The following is a 24,745-nucleotide window of genomic DNA, read 5'->3' as shown; positions in this document are numbered from 1 at the left end:
TGCTCTATCTCATCCTTCATGCACTCGGCTTTTCTTTTAATAAACTTGTCAAGACATTGATGGCCCGCCTCTTCCGGTTCTTTCCAGGATACATCACGTGTTCAAACAGGGAGGGGCCAAAGTGCGACTGGTTCAGTTTAAATAGTATGTAAGGGTTCTTGTTTGGTCTAGGTTGTTGAAGTAGAAAAAAATAGACTGATGGTGAGGTCACGTGACATGGTGGTGAGGCATACATGGGGCGGGCTCATCGAGCTGGGGGCGGGCTCATCGAGCTGGGGGCGGGCTCATCGAGCTGGGGGCGGGTCATAGGTGGCACGAGGAAGTAGGATTTCAGAAGTTACAATTGGAGCGCCTCTTATCGTAAATGTGGAGCAAACAACAGATTTACATTCATAAACACATCCGAGGGACACATTTTTACTGTTATATCATCACTAAAAACCTAATAATGTCTTAATAATGTCTGCTTCCACAATGAAGTCATTTGTTTACATGCGGGCGCCAGAATGGGGGTCGTCTGACCAGTGTTATTGTTGAACAGGAAGTGACACGCACCGGGCCAGAGCCTGGCAAGAGAGAGCTGATGGTGCACATCCTCAGCAACAATGCCACGAGTCAGGATGGATTAAGCTGCTAGCATGTCAGGCCTAACCAAACAAAAGCTAAGGGGCAGGAAGCAGTAGTGGAGCCTCCACAATCACGTGGAATTGGGTAGAAATAGAATTAGAAATACAATTAGGAATCTAAAGTCTCTCTTCAAAGTTTGTCTTTGTCACCATACTTAAGCCAAACTGACCTTTTGAGGGTTTTTCATATCAATCAATATCAATATCGTATCAACTCACCACGGACTCACAGTCAAGTGTGTGTGGAGGTTGCATGTTTTTCTCGTGTTTTTCTACAAAAAATACACGCCTCCAAGAAAATGTGCCCAATTGAAACCAAACATCAACCATGTATATGACACACATACTGATTTCATTTCTACTACTTCTGCACTCTGTGTATGCCACCGGCCCCGCCTCCACCCACCGAGACAACGACACCGACTGACAAAAGTGCTGACTCCAATCATGCCAATCATGTTCCAAGGTGCTGTAAATTCAGGTGTACAAGCCACACCCACTGAGCTGAAAAGAAAAAAAACACATTGGAACATATAGTCACATGTCCACGTCATAAAATGGCAGCTCTTTATTTAAAACGAGCCAATTATGAGTGATGAAACTTGTCAATCTATTGCAGGAAATTGCAGGAGGGCCATTACTAGGGATGTTTGTTACCGATATCAGCATAAAAATGTGATATCAGTCGATAGCGGTGTCAGATTTTTTTCCAAATCATATAGTGATTCCACCACAGGAGATATGTAATGTTAAACACATCGGTATCCGCTGATATCGGTAGAGCTGGATGATATCGGTATATTGATTTTTGGCAAAAAAAAGCCAATATTGGACATCTCTATTCATGACTCAATAGAACAGTCTGACTTAGTGTCATTCCCATGTTGATGTCACATGTCCAACCTCCATGTTTGACTTGCAAAGACACAGTTGGAGCATGTCAACAGTAATATTGGAGTTCCGGGCTGTGTGTTCTGAGATAAGGACTGCACAGCTGCTCGGCGACAGCTTGCCCCACTGAATGTAATAATGGGCCTGTCAATAAGTAGCCATGGCACCAAAGGCAGATAATCAGTTTAAACCAGTCCTACACCTAAAAACATCCCCTTCTGCATGGAGAAACGCTATCGGCAAAGAGCAGTGCCTGACTGCAATGACTATTGTTAAGCCACATGCTTAATTATATCAACACTGTGAGCCACAAGCCAGCTGGTTGAGTTGTGTGTGTGTGTGTGTGTGTGTGTGTGCATCAGGGCACAAATAATCCCAGCAGACGACTGTCTTTTTCAAACATGCATGCACCAGCACCATCCCACCTGTGACTCTAGTCCAGGGGTCGGCAACCTTTACTATGAAAAGAGCCATTTCACCCACTTGCCCACTAAAGAAAAATAGCCTGGAGCCGCAAAACGTTGTATGTTTAAAACAACATTGGTGGGAAAAAAAAGACGAGTTGGAGTACTCTTGCTAGTACTGGAGATAAACTTTTGTTTTTAAATGAGCTCTAATTTATTTTTTAGAATCGTCAAATAACTCATTAATAATAATTAATAACTCAAATAACTCAAAGTATTACTCATTTCCCTTCATGTTAACCTGTCAGAGAGAACTGGATAGCATCCTGTCTGCTCATTCAGTCACCAGTCAGAACTCAGTCAGGATGCATTCATGGTCTCACACAAAGTTGGATTTTTGTAAACTCATAACAAAGACGTGCATTTTCACCACATGGGTGCTAAAAAATATTCAAGCATTGCAAAGGGAGCCGCAACAAAGAGGCTGGAGAGCCACATGCGGCTCTGGAGCCGCGGGTTGCTGACCCCTGCTCTAGTCTGTCTAGTTTATCCAGTTGTGGAAGAAGGTGACCATTTGCAAATAAATCCTCTTACCTGTGTTAGTTCAAGGTAATTACACAAACACGCCTCTTCTATAGGGACACTATACATGGCTTTGTTTATACAACACACAACTGAGGTGGTTTTCCTATATTATGTATTTGTACAAACTGCAGCTGTGCATATGATCTAGATATATTTACTTTATTATCGATTCCCATCAATTGTAGCACAGTGCTTATTGTTTGGCAAACAAAATAATCAAAATTCATATACATAACGTGTATACATTTTTTTCAATTAATTTATTTATGAATGGTTGTGTGCCAGTTTTGATTTTAGTCACAAACTCATTTTTTTGTTTATTTTCTCTCTTATTTTATCCATTGTTTATTTTGTGGGTATTCGTATCTATACATATTGTTTGTGCAAAATAAAAATATATATTTTTGACAATGACAGTAATAGACTGTCATTTCACCATTGGATGAAATGAAATGTATCATTAAAAAATATACAACAAAAAATAACTAAAGTTAAAAAGGACCTCAGGTTCTGTAATTAAAAAATGCATTGAAATACTTTACTCAAATAAATAAAAACATTGACCAAAAAAACATGCACATTTTAAATAACATACAAAATACTGTATTATAATGGAACTTTAGTTATGGTGTGCTTGTAAAAAAATAAAAAAGTTATTGAAACAGTTTGACTCAGTAAAACTAAGTGAAACTGGCCACTGTGTGTGCAAGCCTACTATGAAGATGGGAAGTTCTATTGAGGAACAAGACTGCACGCAACAAACCGCAGTCAACCACATCCTCTAAAAGGCTCTTTGCTTAACATAGATTTTTTTTTCTTTTTACTTCAGACTGAAATGTGCAGAACTAGCACTACCGAAGCTACATTGCCGGTTGGAGCCCAGAAGAGTGACGCTTGTCTGCTTGTTTCCAACGGCAACGCTATATGTATATGCAGTAATAAATGCATGGCAACTTATAGAAAGTTCAATTGGTGGTGGGGGTGTAGAGAAAAGTTGGTTCTACAAATTGCAAAAGTGGTTTAACTTGTGTTTTTCTTAGACGAGCCACAGCTGGATGCCAAATCCAAAGCAGCTCGAGTCAGTATCAACTTTCACTGTGACCTTCTTTGAGGACATGAGCCAAACATTCCTTTCTTGGATGGGCAAACCACAGTCGCTATGGTAACAGGACCCCCTCAGTCACCCCAGCAGCTCGGGAACTTCAGTGAGGATTATTGCCAACATGGAATTTCTCTGACTAGTAAACAATATGCATTTATTGAAAGTATTTCAAAGGAAAAAATATGTATAAATATAGCTTTAAGAGACATTTTACAAGATACACCAAATGTTCCATTTCAAAATATCGTTCCAGATCACAGGCTGTAACATAGTTAAACTGTTAAACTGGACAATAAAACACTTCTCAGTAACTTTATATTGAAGGGACTGAAAGAAATGTTGGAACGAGAACGTCGCTCTGAGGACAAGAACGCACAGAAATGCATCACACATGAGTGAATGACTGGGAGCCTCATACACTGCTCCAATTTCATATAATGTAAAACTGCCCCTTTCACACCAAAAAAAGTGCATTTTTACTGCTATGAGAGGTTGATGCTACAGTAAACCTCGGATATATCGGAAATTCGCTCACAACGGACAGATAAAAAAGAACCGATTTTTCTCTAATGCATTTCCAATAAAAATTCATTGCATATATCGGATTTTTTATAACGGATTTCGCCTATTTCGGACAAAATCTCCAGTCCCGTTCCAATGCATTTCCATGAAATTTCCCTGGCATATATCGGATGGCCGCATCGTTATGCTAATCTTGTTGATGTCACTGGCTATTGTCTTTCTCCTGGCTCCAGATTTAGGACAAATATAAAAAAGTGAGTGACGTCAATAATACTAGCACAGCAGTGAATGAGATCTTAACCTCACTATTGGAAATAACGTAGGCCTGACGGGCGTAACAGGGCCTAGCTTAATTAACAATTTGTTATGCTCAGAGTCCAGTAAAGTTCAATTCTCATTACCTTACGTCTCTTTTCATTGCCCAGTCCAGGTACATTGGAAACATAGTCAAGGAAGTGCCTTTTTAGAACGGATAAAATCCCATTTACGCATATATCGGATATAAATCCGATATATGCGTAAATCGGACATTTTCCGGTATACGCATATAACGGATTTCGCTTACATCGGACAAAACCAGTGGGAACAATTGAATCCGATATATCCGAGGTTTACTGTATTTTACTCTTTTCACATTTTATTATGTTCTCACATGGTTTTCTGATCTAGTCTATTTTTTGAGCCCTGTATTCTTAGTTCTGTTGTCCTGTACTAATTTTCAGCACTTTGGTCAGTGTTTGTTGTTTTTGGGTTTTTATTTTTTTTATCAATGTGCGATAGTGTGTGCTATAACTTTTATATACTAGCTCATCTGTAGTCAATAACAATAACTTTCCTCTCCGTCCTTCAGCTGCACAAATTGAACTCCCGTGTACGTCAAAATAAACCAAAATTATAATCTAAAATTGGCTTCACAATTAGCAGGGGAACAATCCAACGGTGAATTCTATGTAAACGTTACCTGAGATTGAGTGTTACCTGGAGGCTGCATCCACTCTGCGAGGACGCCTCAGAACTCCACAAGGATGGATCTTCTTGATTGGCTAACGTCTGCTTGACAAACCTCAGCATTCCTGTCAAAGAGCTGGCGTCCGCACCCGGAGTGACATCGTGGCCTCCCTCCTGTATCATGGTGTGCTCTGTGCTCGTGTCAGCCACCATGTAGGTGTGAGGGTCGAAGGAGCGCTCGCAGCTTGACGCGGGCTCGGTGCTGCTGAGGCCGTGCCAGCTGTGGTCTATTGTGTCCGAGTAGGACCCCCCCCACGACTGCGCCTCCCTCAGTGTGGCCTTCAGGCTAGGTGGGAGATCCAAGGACGTGTCATTGCTACAGCTTTGCAGCAGCAGCTGCAGGCCGGCGTCGTCCGGGGGTGAGCTTGTGTTTTTGCTTTTGGGGGGAGTCCTGTGAGCACGTGAGGGTGAGTGGACAGTGGAGGAGTGCTGAGCAGGAGGGGAGTGAACGAATTTACAGAGAGAAGGCAGGGGGCTCGTCCCGTCGTACACAGCTGGATTCTGACATTCCGCTGCTCGCTCCTGACTGGAGACTCCAGCCTGGAGATGGATCACCTCAGGATCCTGCAGTGAGAAGAATACATATGAGATTCCAGCACTGGAAATGAGTTAGAGAGTTAAAGAGCATTACCTTGATGAGCAGGGACTTATTGGAGGTCTCCATGGAGGACTCAAGCTGACCCCATTGGACTCTGGTTTGCTGTAACTGAGCACTGAGGTGCTCCAGCTGGACTTGAAGCTGAGTGTTCTGAGCTTTAACCCGCTTGTACAAAACCCTGCTTTCCTCCAGCTGGGTCTCAGTCTGAAGGAAACGGTGCTGGCTCTGTTCTAACTGGCTCTGCAGATGACTGGCGTGGGCCGCGGTGCGGTCCAGCTCACTCTTAGTTTGCTCCAGCTGGGCTTGACACTGCTGGAGTTTAGAGGTGAGCTGTTCCTGGGAGGAGCGCATGGTGGTGGACACCTTGAGGAGGTGACCTCGGTTCCGCTGGAGGGACTCCAGCTGACGAGGAAAAAACGCAATGCAGATTCATTAACAATTAAATTGAATTGATGTCATTTATTACATTTTTTTTACAATTTGTTACAATTTATTACAATATGAATTGTATTGTTATTTGTGCATTTGTATTTTACTTCCTGACCTGTATTTTTGTCCAAATTTACTTACATGTTTACTCATTATTTGAAAATATCTTATATTCTTAGTTTTTTAATATATGCTATTCCTTTTCTTCTGCAACCATGTGATTTCCCAAATCTAAATTTAAAGCACCTTATAGTGTGAGAATATCCAAACTCCAGCCAAAGTCTGTGAAAAAGACATGTTTGTGGCTGTGCGGGGAAGTTCGTGGTAATCGAAATGAAAAAAATGAAAGGACATGAATAAAATTGAAAAAAGAGGTAATGAAAGCAGACAGAAATAAACAAGGATTGGTTCATATTGCATAGCAACAGGATGAATCAGGAACTAAGCACGTCATCACATTAACGGTGTTCAAACCAGCTTCAAACATTTCACTTCTGTACAAACATACAGTTTTCATACTGTCAAGCGTTCAGTTCATATTGTGTTTATTATCATTGGTGTAAATATTATTACTACATTTATCTTATCCACGTTTAGATTCCTTGACTACCAAAACATACCATGGAAGGGTTTGAACCATTTAAAGAATGCTAACAGTGCTAACACACGAACGTTAGCAATGGTAAGTATCTGTCCATGTGCCTACCACTGAAAATGCTAAAAATGTGATGTTATTTAAAATGTTTGAAAGCAAATAATTCTTTAAAATAATGTTAGTATGCTAACATGCAATGTTAGCATGCTAACACCCAGCATGATCTCCTTAAGTTCATATCCATGAAAATCTAAACAAAAATGCTTGTATGCTCATGTTAGCATGTTAACACCTAGCATAATACAAATTAGAGTATAAAGAAAATGGTTTCAAAAAATGATACTAGCTAATGTTGACATGCTAACCCAGAGCATGATAGTGCCAAGTGTTTAATAAGTGTCGATTGATGAAAACAGCTAAAAATGCTACTATGCCAACATACTATTGGCCTGTTAGCAAAGCTAACATGCTAATGTTACCATGCTAATACCTAGCATAATAGTGTCTACCTATGAAAATGAATATAAACACTACTATGCTAATGTTAGCATGCTAACAATGCTTACGTTATTATTCTAACACGCATTGTGCTTGGCGGAGATAACAAATTGGACTAGTGTACCTCTCTATTGTGCTGGTCCTGCTCCAGTTCCAACTCTTGCTCTAAAGAAGTGACCATGTCCTGGAACTTGGCCTCCGACTGCTGCCAGCGCGCCTCCTTCAGAGCCAGCTCCTCCTCTGCATGACGCAGCCTCACATCCTACACAGGTACACACACATGAGGCACCAACATATACTATGCTCCAGACGGCAGCTATAAAGCTATACAAGCGGATTATCGTTTGTACCATCTCCTTTTCTTGCAGCTTGAAGGCGTCCACTTCTGTGGTGAGAGCGTCACGCTGACACTGAGAATCATGTAGTAACGTCTCAAGTTTCTGTTGACAAACAGCAGCATTTTATCAATGATGAACAGGACATTCAGTACGAGTTGCTCCTACCCCTCCAAACCCTCCTGGTGGCTTCATGTCGATGCTGTTTGATTTCAGGTCAACATTTGCAATATCATTTTTGGGTTTAGTTTTCTTCTTTATCATATTTTTTAGAAAGTGCTAATGGCCAATAAAATAAAAATTAAAAAAAAACAGCCGTGGGTCATAAAAGGCCCCTGGGCCACACTTTGGGCACCTCTATTATAGCTGTTTACTTGTGTGTTTCACAGCAATTATGGTGCATTCAAGGGCTGCTGCCTAACAAAAAATCTCAATGCTTGGTCATCCATCTGTTTTCAAAACCGCTTATCCTCACAAGGGTCGCAGAGCCTATCCCAGCTGTCTTTGGGCGAGAGGCGGGGTACACCCTGGACTGGTGGCCAGCCAATCCCAGACATAGATCCCACATATAGACAAACAACCATTCACACTCACATTCATACCTATGGACAATTTGGAGTGGCCAATTAACCTAGCATGTTTTTGGAATGTGGGAGGAAACCGGAGTACCCACGCATACACGGAGAGAACATGTAAACTCGTGCAAACAAGTGGGGAATTGAACCCGGGTCTCCTAGCTGTGTGGCCTGCACTCGCCCAATGCTGGTAATTCTGACTACTAATGTATGTGTTATTACTAGGATTAGACAGCAGATGGCAGCACATTAGCCAACTGTAGTGTACATCCTGCCAACATGACAGAATGATGACATCCACCAAGTACAATGGTCAGTGGTTTCTTCTCAATTGATTGCATCAAAAGTCACTAAATTAGAGCTACATTGACATAAATTCTATTTGTGCCATGAGCCACAGGTGACATTTTTAGACATGGCAATAAAGCTTTATTCTGTCCAATGGTCTCTATTTTAGAACAAACTATGGTCATTTTCCATTGGTGGTTTCGAATACAAACGGAAGGTCTGTAATATTTCTGACACGCCTTAGTACTTATAATCACTGTTACTATTAAAAATAAGATTCACTCTTCAATGTACAGTACTGAATGTCTTAAACACATCTTGGGACATCTTGTTCTCTAGTGTTCTTATTCAACTTCTGACCTTTCTGTCCACGAGCTCTTGTCGCGCTTCTCTAAGTTCTTTCTCTTTGGCCTCCACGCTCTGTTGCAGAGACTCCACCTTCCTCTCCATCTCCTGCTTGTGCTCCCGGATGACCACATCCAGCTGGGCCAGCTTAGGAGCAGACGCAGAGTTGAGTGTGTACAAATGAAACCTAAAGATATGTTAGTGTGGTACCAGATTTGCTCTTTGCTGGAGCTCCCCCTGTCTTTCCTTCAGTGCAGTGTCCAGGTCTAAAACCTCATGAGTTCTTTCCTCCAAATCCCTCTGGGTCTCACTGTGAACACACAAAGTTAAATGTGTTTGTTTGAAATGTTATAGCATGAATTTGTGGATAGAATAAAAGGAACAAGGTTGTTTTTGTCTATTGGGACCTGGCATATCATTTATTATTGTGATATTTATCGAACCGGTACACATATTTTACATTAGAAAAACCACCAAGCTACTATTACTTATTTTGTTGTACGAATGGTGGCTAAACACACCTACTGCCATTCCAGTGGAAGAACATTAATTGATATATGATAATTTATTATTATTATTAGGGATGTCAAATATTGGCTTTTATGTTAAAAACCGATATTGTCCAACTTTCAACTTCTGAAACCAATATCAGCAGATATTGATGTGTAACATGACATATCACGTATGTGTTGGATACAGACTTTAATATCAGTTTTCAAAATCCGATGTCACATTTTTATGCTGATATCGGGCCGATATCCATCGACACCGATAATTATGTGATTCATTATTATTGCGTAATCATTTCCTATGGCACTGGGGGACAGTAACACTTGAGCAAACATCACAAGTGAGTAAAGACCAAAGAACTGAAGCCTTGTAGTCACACAGTAGACTCTTTATGCTGTTAGTGTGCAGTATGTTCCCTTAAGTGCTTAGTGTACTGTAGCTGCAGGCAGCATGTTGCACAACAGCTTTATGTCCAAATGACATCACAACCAGAGTGTACCATGAAATTGACAGTTATCATAAGGAAATAAAGAACCTTTTCACTTCAAAATGGTAAAGATTACATAATATACAGATATGCATATGACACCATTAATATTACAAGTACATGTATAAAATTGCCATTATGTTTGAAGTAAAAACATATTTTGAATTACAATGTTGGCATTGTTTCACAGAAGGCACAAATAAAGTCACGATCCACCACCCAAAAGAAGAGCTCACAAGGGAGTGTAGCCTCACCTAAGACGTATGCTCAGTTTTTCTACTTCCACTTGCCGCTCATCAGCCATAGTTTGTGTTCTCTGCAGGACATCTTTGAGCAAATGCAGCTGCGCTAGCGTCTCAGCCAACTCTCCGTGCACCGTCTGCAGCTGGCCCTCGAGGAGCTGGACCTTTTTGACACAGTTCTGCTTGTCGGCCTCGCAGCGATGGAGCTTCTCCTCCAGGTCAGCCACTGGGGCGGACAAAGAGAGGGACCCAAATTTGAGCGTAAACGTGCGACGCAGCCCAACTGTTTGTGTCAAACTGTCACTATTTTGCTTACCCAAGTCATTCTTGTTTTCAAGCTGGCTCCTTGCGTGCTGCAGGCTCTTGTCCATGTTGCTGATCTGAGACGTCTTGATGGCGACTTCCTTCTGCAGATGGTGCAGCTCAGACTCTTTAGACCTGAGCTCTGCTTGGAAGCTTCTCGTGTCTGATTTCACCTGGCTGCAGATGTGAAGGAAAAATGTGATTCTTATAAAAAAACGCTGATTCTACACGACATATTTAACACATGGTAATATTTTCCTCACCTTAACATGAGCACAGCTCCCATTGTTGACTTACAGAGAAAAAGCGAAGCTTATGAAAGAGTAAGACTCAACAAAAATGCCCTTTGAGGTATATAACTAGCCCCATCCAGCAGAAGGAAATAGCTCCAACACAGCTGTATGCTGATTTATATGTACTTGCTGATGGCTAAGGGGGGCGGACTAAGACAGGCGTGCCACGCCTACAGTGTGGTGTAATCATAAGACCTAGTGAAAGTGTTTGATTATCTTTGCTGAAAATCAAACTTAACAAGAACAGTGTCTGTCATACAAAAACGTCTTACATAAATGCTATTAAATAACGGCTGTGCATGATGGAGAAGTAGAAAACAACTTGCAGACATGATTTCGTATTAAGGTGGATGTGTGTGATGGGACTTACTCGAGAGTCTCAGACAGTTGAGTGTTCTTCTGCTTGATGTCATCCAAGTACTTATCTCTCTCCTCGGTCTCTTCATGTCTGTTCCTCACCTCATCTTGTAGAGACACCCGAGCTCGCGCCAGCTGCTGCTCCAAAGTGGACACCTACAGTATATTCAAAAATGATTAATATTGACAAAATAAAATGAGTACATGATGTGACGTCAACGATGTGAGCAATGACAGCTCTCATCAAATATTTAGCTTGTTAGCTTCCAGTTGCAAGCAAACTGTGGCAATGAACTCTTTCGATACCAATGATGTATGTATACCTTTGTAAAATCCTGAACGCCCGATGCCAAAGACGTATTTCTATATATTTGAGCAAAAAGAGGTGATGACGCAACTGCACACTTGCGGATGTCACGTTTAGAGCAGCTTATAAGCCATATAAAACGACCACAAGGTGGCACTAGTACATTTGATAAGAGCTCTGTATGCGATGAGCTCAAAATGCAATTGAAATAACATTTTAAGCATCATTAAGAAACACTTTATTTTGCTGTTTTCTACCTCTGAGTGATCAATAAGCTAACAAGATGCTCATGAAGTAACAAACAAATCCCATCTGAACTCGTCTGTGTGATAACATCATGTGGTTATTGTTTTGGAATGCGTTAAATTTTGTACAAGACTTGTAGCACTGCTCACATAAGAGGATGGTGTAAAATAGGTTGCCCCGGGGAAACAAACACATAGCCAGAAAGTGAGTGAGTCTCCACAATGTCGACTTTTCCTGTTGTTGTGAAGTTAAAGCAATGAAATGAATCCGATCTTATTCAGACATTGTATTAAAATGCGTACTTGACGTCAATTTGATTTGTTAGCCAGAGCAGAATGTTTGTGCTAAGTCCACTGTTTAGCTCAGCTCACAGAATGCACCTCGTTGTCTTCTTTAAAAAGGAACATCAAGTTTTACCACAAACTAAATGCTGCCGAGCTATTTTTGCCATCACAAGATCAAACTGCTTTTCCCCTGCCAGCAATCGCCATCGTGTCAGTTTGCTAGTGAGACCTCAAATAACTGGGCAAAAGTGTTTTAGGGGGGTGGTTGGGCTGCCCATTTGTGCTTTTTATCTCCAAATTTTTTTGCAGAACACCAGTGACAATTTACATCAGGGGTGCTCACACTTTTTCAGCATGCAAGCTACTTTTAAAATGACCGAGTCAAAATGATCTACCCACTACAAAAATGCAAAACATCTATTTATTTTCAAATGTATTGAGGATTATTTGTACGTACAATGTATGTTGATGTACCTTACATAACCAAATGAGCCAATATTGCAAAACACACATAATTAACTATTAACATTTTTTGTAATTACCTGAGTTTACTTTGATGACTTGCACTGAATTGAACCAGCCAGGGATGCATAGTCCGGACAGTAGCTGCTGATAGCCAGCCTCAAGCACACTTCCAAATGTTTATCAGTCATGGATAATATCCGTATCACAATATCCGTATAATATTCCATATCCGTATGGAAGTGATATGTTTTTTGCCTTTTTACTTGGTCCAGGTTTTGCCTTTTTACTTGGTCCAGCTCCTTCACTCATTTTAGTGACCATAAACTTTAGCGAGGGCTTAAAATCTCGCAATTCGCCGACTAGCTTAGCACTTTGCATCGTTGTTTACGCATGAGCGGTGACCTAAAGGTCAAAATTCAGTTGTCATCTGATTGGTTGTCCTGTATGTCAATCAAGTAACGGGGATGGATGATAGGCTGACATCGTAAGTTCTGCTGCACTTAGAGACGTTGTTTGATTTGATTGGTCGCCCGAAGGGCAACATTCAGTTGTCATCTGAATGGCTGCCCTGTATATCAATCAAGTGACGGCATTGATGCTAGGATGATATTTTTTTAATGTCACGCTGTGATCGACCAGCGATCGACCAGTACCACCTCCGCGATCGACCGGTAGATCGCGATCGACTTAATGAGCACCCCTGATTTACATGATATAAAGTGGACTTGAGGCTCCGAGATTGGGTAAACTTCTTCAGGCCGGCCTACACACACATGCAACCAAGGACACTCACATGCACATGCACGTACGCACACGCATCCCTTCTCTCATCCCACGCCTTCACAGCCATACCCACAACTCGCGCCAAAATATGGCTGCATTTGTTGCGGCTGTCTGCAGGCCTCAGCTGGAGCTCCACTCCCTTTTCCCCCTTTTTTTTTACTTCATTTGGATTGAGTTGGACAATTGAGCAAACAAGATAATTAGCAGTAAAACAGTCCGTAAAATAGAAACATTGCATTCACCTGTTGTTGCAGCTGACTCTGGCTGTCCTCCAGTTCAGCGATACGGGCCGTGCTCTCGGTCAGCATCGTCTGCAGCTGCTGCAGAGAAAGTTGAAGCTGCAGGTTTTGATCACTGGAGCTGTCGGCCACCCGTGTGACTCCATTGAGTTTTTCCTGCAGTGAACACACCTGGAGGGGGATGGGAGGCAATGAGTAAATAAGTAAAGCAGAGGATCGCGGCGTCAGTAAGCTTCAACACTGCCTACTTTGTCTTTGGATCTCTGCAGATCATCCTCATAGCTCTTCTTTGTCTCCTCCATCTGCTGCAGATGCGACATCAGCTCTTCTCTGCAGGCCGATAGGGACGACTGGAGCTCACACACCTGAAAACAAAAAAAAAAAAAGTGAGTTAAAACTGTGAATTTCTCAAATTTGACAAAAATGTGGCCTTTCCTATTTAGGAATGACATCCATTTTATGTACGGTGGTATCTGGGTTAGCTTGCATTATGGCACATGTAATAAACTGTTGTATTTGTGCTTGTCTCCTTTTTTTGAGTGCGACAAACTCTAAATAAGCCGCTATGACAGCGACATTCTACAAACTACGAATGAATTCACAAAATAAGTCATTGCAAACTTCGTAGACCACGTCCGTGTTGCCGATCTTGCCAGGATGCAATCGAAGCCCTCATCAACAATAAGTATCATCCTGAAGAATAACAAAGTGTGAGCTGCTAGAAATGCAGCATGCTAGAAAGTCATGAACAGCCCTCTCTGCGTGGATTTTGAGTTTGAATGGTTTTCTGCATGTTCAACAATAATGATCGTCTATTAAATGTGTTTAGTGTTATCTGGAAGGGATTCATTGGTTTGTGATGTTTGTGACCATGTGATGGATTAGGGAAAAGGTTCAGAATTGGCTGAGATGTTCGCCTGTCACTCAGCGATATAAACCCGTCAGGCTTAAACATGAAAATGTGGGTTTTGTGGTGAAGAGTCAGTCAGTTCAGCGTATGGATAGTGTTTGTCAATGGATTGGAGGGTTTGGTTAGTTTGGAGTTCAGACAGAGAAGGTATGGAGCCAGCTAAAAAGAGGAACATTTCTCCTGTGTGGGAACATTTTGACTTGATCAGTCCAAATAAGGAAGCCGAATCCAACATTATTAAGAGATGGTATGTTTGCATTTTCACTGTTTGTCATTGAGAGGTGAAGTGCTTATGTGTTTCAAGGAGTTGGGGTACAATAATAACACCGCATCCATGTTCAGGCATTAACGTGCCTTTCACGAACATAAAGATGAAACTGGACCTTCACCCATCCATGGTAAGGTTAATAGTACTACATGATAGTATTAATATATTACAGTATTACTAACACAACTTATGTTCATTGTGCAAATGAAAGATCACTCGTTTTTATCAGCCACAAAAAACTACAGAGGATGAGGCCCTTGCTGACATGGATGTCAAAAGATAGCCCTAAAGCAGGGGTGGGCAAACTACGGCCCGGGGGCCACATGCGGCCCACCAAACGTTTGAATCCGGCCCGCCAGTTGCTTTTAAGTATTTCAACTTTTAACATACCAGCTGGCAACATGACTTTCAAGTCGGATGTCTTATTCAGTAAAAAAAAAAAATAATAAATCGTAGTTTGATGTGGTCTGATGTTTAAAGTGCTCCTGAAAAAAAGGAAACAAGAACATATAGCTGATAGTATGACAATTAAAATTAGACAAATAATTCAAGGCGTAAAATTATTAAAATTATTAAAAATTATTAAAAATTATTAGAAATTATTCAAAAAAATATTAAAAATTATTTTAAAATTATAAAAAAAAATTATAAACAATATTAACAATTATTAACAATTATTAAAAATTATTTAAAATTATTAAAAAATATGTAAATGTTATATTATATTATGTAAAAATATTTTAAAAATATTAAAAATCATTAAAATTATTAAAATTATAAGCGTAAAATCATGTGTGTTATATACATACATATAAATATATGTTCTGGCCCCCCGCACAATTTTGTTAACTCAATGCGGCCCATGAGTCAAAAAGTTTGCCCACCCCTGCCCTAAAGCATAGTGGAGATGTTGGATCAAAAAAGCCTCAAAACGGGTCAAACCAAAAATTAAGAAAAAAATTCATTCATTCATTTTCTACCGCTTATCTTCATGAGGCTCGCGGGGGTGCTTGGAGCCTATCCCAGCTGTCTCGGGGCGAGAGGTGGGGTACACCCTGGAATTAAATCAAATGGCTTCATCCAAGAACCCTGGTACTGGAAGACTGGCTTTGTGTGATGAATACAATATGAAGACATATTATATACATACATATATATAGAAGACATATGTGGAGAAAAATGGGTGAGGTGGACACTGTTCACAGACAGAAACCAAGGAAATGACTCAAATTACACCATGACAAGGAATGTGAAATCCTAACTTGTAAACTGTGTATGTCCAGTGCCCCCCTTTTTTTTAGTTAGTTTGTATTAATGTTGACGTTTTGTTTAAAAAAAAAAAAAACTACAGAGGATGATTCATGATTCAAAAAAAAAATAATTATTCGCCCATATTCTGTCCAAGTTACACAAGCATACATCTTCCTAGTTACACAAGCACTTTCCCGGACATAAAACCATGATGAAGCTAGCCATATCACATGATACATGGCATTGATGGACAAGAAAACATTCAGTATTTTACATATACTGTATATTTTATGTTGCACTTTGTAGATGAATCATTTGGTTCTAATTATTTTTGTAGTACATAATCATTTCTAAGAGCCAAAACAGATCAGCATTCAATGCATCACACTGTAATTGTATCCAAGACCAGCAGGTGGTTCCGTGTGCACATGAAGCTTCAAGAAATGAATCCATTCTCCAACCAGTTGACTGAAATGGTTCAAAACCTCATGGGGCTTCATCTGGCCATCACTAGTTTTACATTATTTTCTTATTGGAAAACTTGCTTTGGTTTGAGTCAGACTTTTTGGAACGGAGTATTGATGCTCACAAACGATCCATCATCCATTTTCTATACCGCTTATCCTCACTAAGGTTATGGGGCTATGCTGGAGCCTATCCCATCTAACTTCCCAGGCAGGGTATACCCTGGACTGGTCGTCAGCCAATTGCAGCGCACATTCACACTCACATTCATACCGATGGATAATTTAGAGGAAACTGGAGTACCCGTAGAAAACCCCCCCACACACACACACAAGGAGAACATGCAAACTCCACACAGAGATTCGAATCCAGTTCCCCAATCTCTTGACTGTGTGGCCAACATCCACTCATCCACTGTCCAGCCTCTAACCAAGGTTCAGGAAATAAAGTTGAAGAAAATGTGAAGTTGTTCGCCGTGTTTTGGCAATATTTGAAAGTTTATTATTGCGATACTGACCTTGGTAGCAGAGTTGGCCGCCTGTTCTTTCAAACTCTGGAGCAACTCTTCATTGTGCCTCACTCCAATGTGCTTTTCCTGGAGCCAAATAAAACACATGCACCGTTCACCAGTGCACTTGCATAAATCACGTTTGCTTAAGAGGTGCTTGTCCTTACTTGTGTCAGCTTCTCTACAGAGGTCTGAAGCTGAAAAGCAGCAGCTTGTGCCTCATCTCGCTCTCTCTGAAGAGAACGCAGTTCTTGCTCCATGTTCAATACCCGGGAATGAGCCTGGTCCACAGACAACTGCAACTGCAATCACGAGAAAACAATGACTTTGCATTATTGTCTTTTGCTGCATATTCTTTAAAAAGGCATAGTCCAGGGGTGTCCAAACTTTTCCCACTAAAAAATCAAAAGGGTCCAACTGCCACATTTACACATTCTAAACCAACCAATCTAAATATGTAAATACCTTTTTCATATAAAAAAAAAACAGCTTTGTTTTTCGTTTCGCATTATCGGCGGCAAAGTGAATTATTAGTACAAGATACTTTTTTTGCTTGTTTTTCCTTTAGTTGTAATGTTTTTACAAAAATGTACATACTTAAACATAATAGGGTGATTGCTAGTTATCTTTATTTAGCTTCACATTTGTTAATATGAAAAAGGAGCATGTAATGGAGTTGTAATAAAAGTTTTAATAAAATTCACTCACCACTAGATGGTAGCATAGGTATCCTTTAAGATGGGATGTCGGTTCTGTATTTATTGGCACTATATGCATGCAGTCATTAGGGGTGGTCGATACTGTTACTTTTAATATCGATCAGATATCAAGTAAATTATTGATAATAGTGATAATTATCGATATAATTAATAATTTTGTGATTTTTTTTCAGTAATTTGTGAACATTTTACAATATATAAATGCAACAATCAAAATTATACATATATGTTACCATATAATATCAAATAATGGATCTATACATGATCTGTCTTGACATACTTTCTGGATTATCTACTCTATCTTAACGTTTCACTGTTAAAGAAAAGTTTAACGATAAGATTGATTTCTTCCTGGAGCCTTTGAATTGGGGTCTGCGTGGTTAGCACGCTAGGAGACCAATTTCAATATTCTTCTTGTGTTTTTTTCTTGTAATTGTGTCTTTTTCATATTCATAAATAATATTAATATTTTTTCAATATTAGAAATGTTACCCAAGCTAGGTTTCCTCAATGTTGTTTGGTTTGCTTCTCATAATAAGACCTATTCAAATATATTTTTATATTATGTAGATTTTATTTTTTATATTCATATTTTACTGTTTAATATTTCACCTTATAGTATTTTTCCTCTTAATATTATGACTTTATTCTCTCAATATTTTATCTTCATTCTCATGAAATGACTGCCCCTGAATCCGTAGTGTCTCAGTGCCCCCATTGCTTCAAAATCAAAAATCAATTCCACATTACCAACCAAATGAAACAATTGAAACAACAATTACCATGTCTATTCTGTGCTGCTGCTCCGTGCATTGTTGAGTGTGTGATTGTTTAGCCTTCTCCAAAGATTGCTGGTACTCCCGTTGCTTTTTGCTCATCAGCGACTGGTAATGCTGAAGAGTGCTCGTCTTCTCCTGCATCAAATGTGGAAAGAAAAATGTGCATACAACGTAGACAAAAACATGCTAGCGCTATCATGAGGCAAGAATTGTATACTTGTTAGACACCCAAATAGGCACCTTTCTGAATATATAAGTGAATGTCTTTGGTACCTGTAGCTGCTTCTCCAGGTCAGTATTCTTCAGTGCAGCCTGACTGTATGATGACGTTTTTTCCTGCAACTGATTCTCCAGCGCAGCAATTCGGGCACCCTTTCTCTTTAACTGAGTTGACACAAAGAACAACGTGTTAAATTGTCACACTTTCTGCCCACCCAACAAAAGACAAGCGACGTTACTTCTTTTTCTGTGGCCAAGGCTTGGTTGGCTTTGTCCATCATCTCCGCCTGAAGGTTCTGGGAGTGGGAAGCTCTTTGAGCCTGCAGGGAGGAAATCTCCTCCTGAGCGCGGCTCGCACGCTCTTTAAGTCGCTCAACCAGGCTGCTTTGTTTCGCGCGCTCAACCTCCTTCACCTGTAGGACCTGAAGTAGCTGCCTGTAACCTTCACCTGATAAGACAAATCAAATGCCTAAAATGGTGGGGGTTTATGATTTTAAAAAGCTTCACTGTGTTACTGTGATGGTGAATGTAAGGCACAAGTGTCAAACTCAAAGCCGTGGGGTCATATTTAGTCCGCCATATCTTTTACTATTATTTATGATGAAATATTACATAGAAATAATAAAAACAAAATTCCAAAGACACACTTAAAACATTCAGTCCCAGCTACGTATCACAAGACAACCCCTTCGCTACCGGCCATTTTAGACAGTTTTGACACTATTGTGTTCTACGGCTATATAAAAGAAAGATTAGAATCCTGTACGTTTTTCCAGTCTTTAGTAATCAGCAGTAGAACATTGGCAAGTTTCAGGAAAATATTTGTTTCAGACTAAAAACCAACTTTGTGTGGAAAAAACACATTTCAAGCATAACTTTCACTTTGACACATTTTTTTTTTGCTTTTGTGACCTATACCACAATGTAAAAAATACATTCATTCATTCATTTACTACCGCTTTTCCTCACGAGGGTCGCGGGGGGTGCTGGAGCCTATCCCAGCTGTCTTCGGGCGAGAGGCGGGGTACACCCTGGACTGGTCGCCAGCCAACCACAGGGCACATATAGACAAACAACCATTCACACTCACATTCATACCTATGGACAATTTGGAGTGGCCAATTAACCTAGCATGTTTTTGGAATGTGGGAGGAAACCGGAGTACCCAGAGAAAACCCACGCATGCACGGGGAGAACATGCAAACTCCACACAGAGATGGCCGAGGGTGGGAATTGAACCCTGGTCTCCTAGCTGTGAGGTCTGCGCGCTAACCACTAGACCGCCGTGCCGCCCTGTAAAAAAATACATTAAAACATAAAAACAATATAATTACAAATATAACACCTTCAACAATGTACAACATTCACATGTGCATGTGTTAAAATATCCCTATGATATGTAACCTTATCGAGTGGATAAGCGGTAGAAAATGAACAAATGAATGTAACCTTCTACACGCCACGTTCTTCCACTAGGTTTTTTCCATAACAATGACAAAACTGGCAAACGCCATAACTAGTGAGAATATTATGGTATAGTTGTACTATTAATTAGAGCTGCTGATGATCATTTTCTTATTTCTTTCTGTCTGTCGATTAATCTGAAGCTTGTTGTTTCAGTTATTTGAGTTATCAGTTAGGCCCTAGGTTAACCAAATCAATACCAACCAAACACAAAGAGTGAGTGGTTTGATCCGCAACATATCAGAAAACACAAATATATTGGGTAAATTATTGGGAAATTTAAACTATTCAAATATAAGAGGCTGAAACAAGAGGATTTTTGCATTTTTTTTCTATCAAAAATGATAAATCGAATACCAAAATACCTGCTGATTAATTGGATAATCAATTAAGCTTTAATGTTAATACACTAGCCTTTACTTATTTTTGTAATTAAATTCCCAGGGTCACCCGTACCTGGTTTAAGCTTCAGCATGTCTGTGCTTCTTGGATAGTCCACCGGGGGCAGCATGCACGGCCTGACACACAGTGGCCCCACACCATCCTAAAATGACATCATAAACATTATCTTGTGCTTCACAGAGACAAATATGAAAATTCCGCAAACACGTTATGAAACCCTGGAAAGGAAAAGGAAGGTCATGCGAGGTGACCCCCAGCTACCTCTCGTAGATGCAGAAGAGATATTATTGCCTCCAGGCTGACTGTCTCTGCTTGGCTTTGTTGAGCTGCTTTGTGGCTGAGGGCCAAACACTGCTCCTGGTTCTTTGTCAGCGTCCGCAAGTCTTCCAGTTCCTTGCGCAGAGAAACCAGCTCCTTGCACTCGGCGCTGCGCTCTATCAGCTGTCTCCGTAGGTCTGAGCTCCGTCGCCCGGCATCCTCCAGCTGGGCTTGGAGCGCAGAATGCTCGGCAGCCAATGTCTTTGTGTGCCTCACCTCCTCCTTCAGCTGGCTGTAAGACCCAAGGGGAGGTAATGGGGTGATGAGCTAGCAAGCAAGGATTAAAACACTCAAACAAAGCTACAGATTTTTACAAACCTGATGGTTTCACAGTGCCCTGCTTTCTCTCTCTCCAGCACAGCGCACTTTATTTCAAGCTCTTCTTTTTCTCCATCACACTCAGTGAGACTTGTTTTTAATTTGTTTTCATTCTCCATCACCTTTAAAAAGCAAGTTAACACATAAGGATACCTATTGTACACCGCAAAGTCAGCTGCCTGTAGTCTGAGTGAGTACACATTTGTTCATATTGGAAGCCTTATTATGAACAGAGATGAACTTCTTTGTACACTTGTATGTTGTAGTGTTATTAAAATCACTGTCTGCGGAGTTTATAAAGATTTTCGATTAGGTTTGAATATTTCTATTCAACCACAGCATCTCAATAGGATTCAGGTCAGGATTTTGACTAGGCCACTCCAAAGTCTTCATTTGGTTTTTCCTCAGCCATTCAGGGGTGGACTTGCTGGTGTGTTTTGGATCATTGTCCTGCTGCAGAACTCAAGTTGGTTTCAGCTTGAGGTCACCAACAGATGGCCGCACAATCTCCTTCAGGATTTTTTGGTAGACAGCAAAATTCATGGTTCCATTTATCACAGCAAGTCTTCCAGGTCCTGAAGCAGCAAAACAGCCCTAGACCATCACACTACCACCACCATATTTTACTGTTGGTATGATGTTCTCTTCTGAAATGTGGCGTTACTTTTACTCCAGGTGTAATGGGACCCACACCCCAGGAGTCATCTGGGAAAGAACTCCAGGCTTTCTTTCTCCCCTCAATCTTTTTTCCTCCCAATAAAAGGTTTTACTTAAAAACTGCATTTTATGTTCAGTTGCGCTGTCATTGACTAACATTTTAATTAGTTTGATGATCTGAAACATTGAAGTGTGACAAACATGCAACAAAAATAAGAAATCAGGACGGGGCAAACACTTTGTCACACCACTGTATGATATGCGTGGTCGACATGATATGAGTTTTTCATCTGATTTCATATTACCTTTTGAAATGTAATGGCAATGGTGGCCTTATACTCGTTGAAAGCTTCTTTGAGTTTCTCTGCATTTTCAAGTGCTTGGTTTCTTTGTTGTTCTGCCCTGTTAAGTATTATAAAAAATTATAAATAAATTATTTATTGTATTGTAAATTAGATAGGAATGGAATGAATGCACTGGTAAGGATGCTTACCTTTTGCTCAGTGCAGTCTTGTTGGCCAGTTCCTCTCTGACACTGCCCAGTTTCTCAGTCAGATTGACTACCATGATGTCACTGTGAGCCGCTTCCTCCTGGCAACGCTCTGCCCTCAGCTCTGCTGCCCTGAGAGGCACAAGAGGAAAAAAACATTACAGGGCATTGATGTTTACCGTTTCAAATATATGACAGGAGTAAGGCTGAAGGTTTCTAAACTATATGATATGAAGTCAGGGGTGTCCAAAGTGGGGCTATTTGCACCCCAAAGCACATTTGAAAAATAGAATTTATAAAGAATTTGAAAAATTTACAGGAATAAAAAGTCAATATAATATAAAGTCAAAATATTAAGAGAAGAAAATTGTGATCTCACAATGATAATAAATATTTTTGGTACCCGCCATTACCCCGAAATTACAAGTGGCAACCTAAATTTATTACATTTTTCAACTAAAATTCCTTCATGTGCAGCACACAGAGAAGAGTCGCTACCACAAGGTTACCCAGCATGCCTTGAGGTGTGTTCATATGGGTCTGGTTTTCTGTGTAAGCGTTATTTTGAGTCCCGTGTGGTGCGGTGGTTTTCAGTGTTCCATTTGTGTTGACTTGTGTTGGTTTGGTTCACACTGGGAGTTACATTTAGCATGTGTGTTGACCTCAGAACTTCCTTCAAGCAAGAGCGCCGTTACCACCTTTGGGACTATTAAGAGGCAACTATTGCACAAATACCCTACAGAATAAACTAAAGACTTGCAACACATTGAAAAGGAATTTGTGGCCCACTTTTGGCTCACAGCCCACCAGCTGAGAATCACTGATGTAAACAACTATAGTATACTACAGTTTATGTAAAGAGGTCATGAAATTACTTGAGTTCTTTGGCTTTGGTCTCCACTTCTGCTTGAAGATGACAAATCTGCTCATTCAAGACTGCCTCCTTGTGAGCAGGCCCCACCCTGGAGCATCGCAGGCAGGCCTGCAGAAGACGACGCAATATTATACTCCTCAGTCTTTTCGGTGCTCAAGTCCACACTGTTCAGCGTTTCAGCACATTTTGAACAACTTGCTGTTCTTTATCAGGGACCTGAAGGCAACATTTACAATGGTGTGCGATCCATGAATGAGTACCCTTCATCATGCCATTCCCATTCTGACATCATGAGACCAAGATAACACTTCACAATCGCTGCCAGGCTTTCAACAGGATGTTCTCAGAGGGAAGTGGCCACTGAGCTTACAGCGTCATCAGCAGTACAACGTATTCATCCTAAGAGATAACTTTGCACTCGATATACAGTACATTTGGGGATGGGTGTGTACCTGAGAGTTGGAGGATAGGAGTTCATAGGGCGTAGCGTCAAGGTCACTGATGAGCTGAATATCCTGCATGGTCAGACTAGCATTTTCTTGCCGTACAGAGCCCATCTTCCTCATCTTTCTCCTTGCAGAAACAGACTCCATGTCATAGCTAGCATGAACTACAGCAGTCTGAATAAAGAAAGACGGACACATATGTGGATCTGAGAAGTTTGTCTGCGGTTTGAAGAAGGTGGTGCTGTTTTTTAGGTGACCCAGTCATTTTAACCACAAGCGTGCATGGTGACCCAGAAGCCAAAAACTATTAGCTACTTAATATACGAAAATCGTGCAGTTCATTGATAAAACATTAGTGTTTTATTGGCATAATCTTAGGCTCACCCCGTTGTTGTCTCTCAAGTCAAAGCAGACTCATCAAAGTCTCCAGCTTGTTAAATCATTATTGCTGCACATCCAACTGGAACATGCAACCCAGCCAAGGAATCAACAACGAGCCAGTTGTGGTAAGCAATCCGTTCGTCCTTTCTTGAGTAGAGAAAAAATGTACCCATAGCGGTATTTGTTAAACACTGTAAGAATAAATGATACATGACTATCAACGAGTAGGTAGCATGATAGCATGCTATATGTAAACAAAGATGGTCGCTAATCAACAGGTGGCTAGCAGGGAAAGTTAGCTAAAGCTAAAACATACCAAAAAACCAACCGGACCATGTTGATAAGTTGTAGATACTAGATTTGTGTTAGTTTGTCCTGTGAAAATACACATTAAATGCGACTAAACACTATCAGTTCGCTCGATATCATTTAGCGTTAGCCAAAATAACTTAAAAGTAGTCGTCTCCGCCTATATTATATCTACCGGCTGCTGATTGGTTAGAAGAGAACAGCCTACATAATTATTGGTAGAAACGACTGTCAATAACGCAACCCGCGAACATTGGCGCGTGCTATGAAGTGGCCCAGTAGCCAATCAAAAGAGCCTCACAAGGCGGAAGCTGAGTCCTGATACCAATACAGATGACTGATTTGAGCAGTAATAAATCACAGTTGTGCTAGAGATGTTTTTTGTATCTTTTTTTTTTTTTTTTACCAAAAATGTGTCGACATCCACACAGATACTGAAAGAAAGCAACAGAGAACCATTGTTCCGGTTGTATGACAAATGGCGTTTTTATTATTTTTTTCAGAAGTTACACTTCGATGTGTATCATGACACATTAGGTAGGTAATGGGATAATGGTCATTTGTTGTCTTCAAACAGGTTAACCAATGTTCTTTGGCTGCAGCGGCTCATATGAGCCAGGCATCAACACATTTGAAATGAAAAGAACGTG

The 24,745-nt window shown here is 40.6% G+C and overlaps 1 protein-coding gene across 1 annotated transcript; it reads right to left on the bottom strand.

Moving 5' to 3' along the window:
• Nucleotides 1–63: 63 nt before the first annotated feature.
• ccdc18 (coiled-coil domain containing 18) lies at nt 64–24,244 on the bottom strand. Its single transcript, XM_058067593.1, has 25 exons — nt 23,790–24,244; nt 23,412–23,579; nt 22,961–23,067; nt 22,089–22,217; nt 21,901–21,997; nt 20,939–21,060; nt 20,564–20,852; nt 20,357–20,444; nt 18,676–18,884; nt 18,491–18,601; nt 18,221–18,352; nt 16,887–17,021; nt 16,729–16,806; nt 13,566–13,682; nt 13,321–13,488; nt 11,007–11,149; nt 10,357–10,520; nt 10,053–10,266; nt 9,012–9,111; nt 8,817–8,948; nt 7,609–7,698; nt 7,383–7,520; nt 5,770–6,138; nt 5,109–5,702; nt 64–167 (listed from the first exon to the last, which is right to left on the bottom strand). The coding sequence occupies exons 2-25, from the start codon at nt 23,550–23,552 to the stop codon at nt 138–140; spliced, it is 3,897 nt and encodes a 1,298-aa protein (XP_057923576.1). The 5' UTR covers nt 23,553–23,579; nt 23,790–24,244; the 3' UTR covers nt 64–137.
• Nucleotides 24,245–24,745: the final 501 nt, after the last annotated feature.

This window comes from Doryrhamphus excisus, chromosome 3 (assembly GCF_030265055.1).
Source record: "Doryrhamphus excisus isolate RoL2022-K1 chromosome 3, RoL_Dexc_1.0, whole genome shotgun sequence".
Taxonomy (NCBI): Eukaryota; Metazoa; Chordata; class Actinopteri; order Syngnathiformes; family Syngnathidae; genus Doryrhamphus; species Doryrhamphus excisus.
The sequence above is the reverse complement of the archived record's forward strand: the minus strand, read 5'-3'. Positions and strand labels throughout refer to the sequence as shown.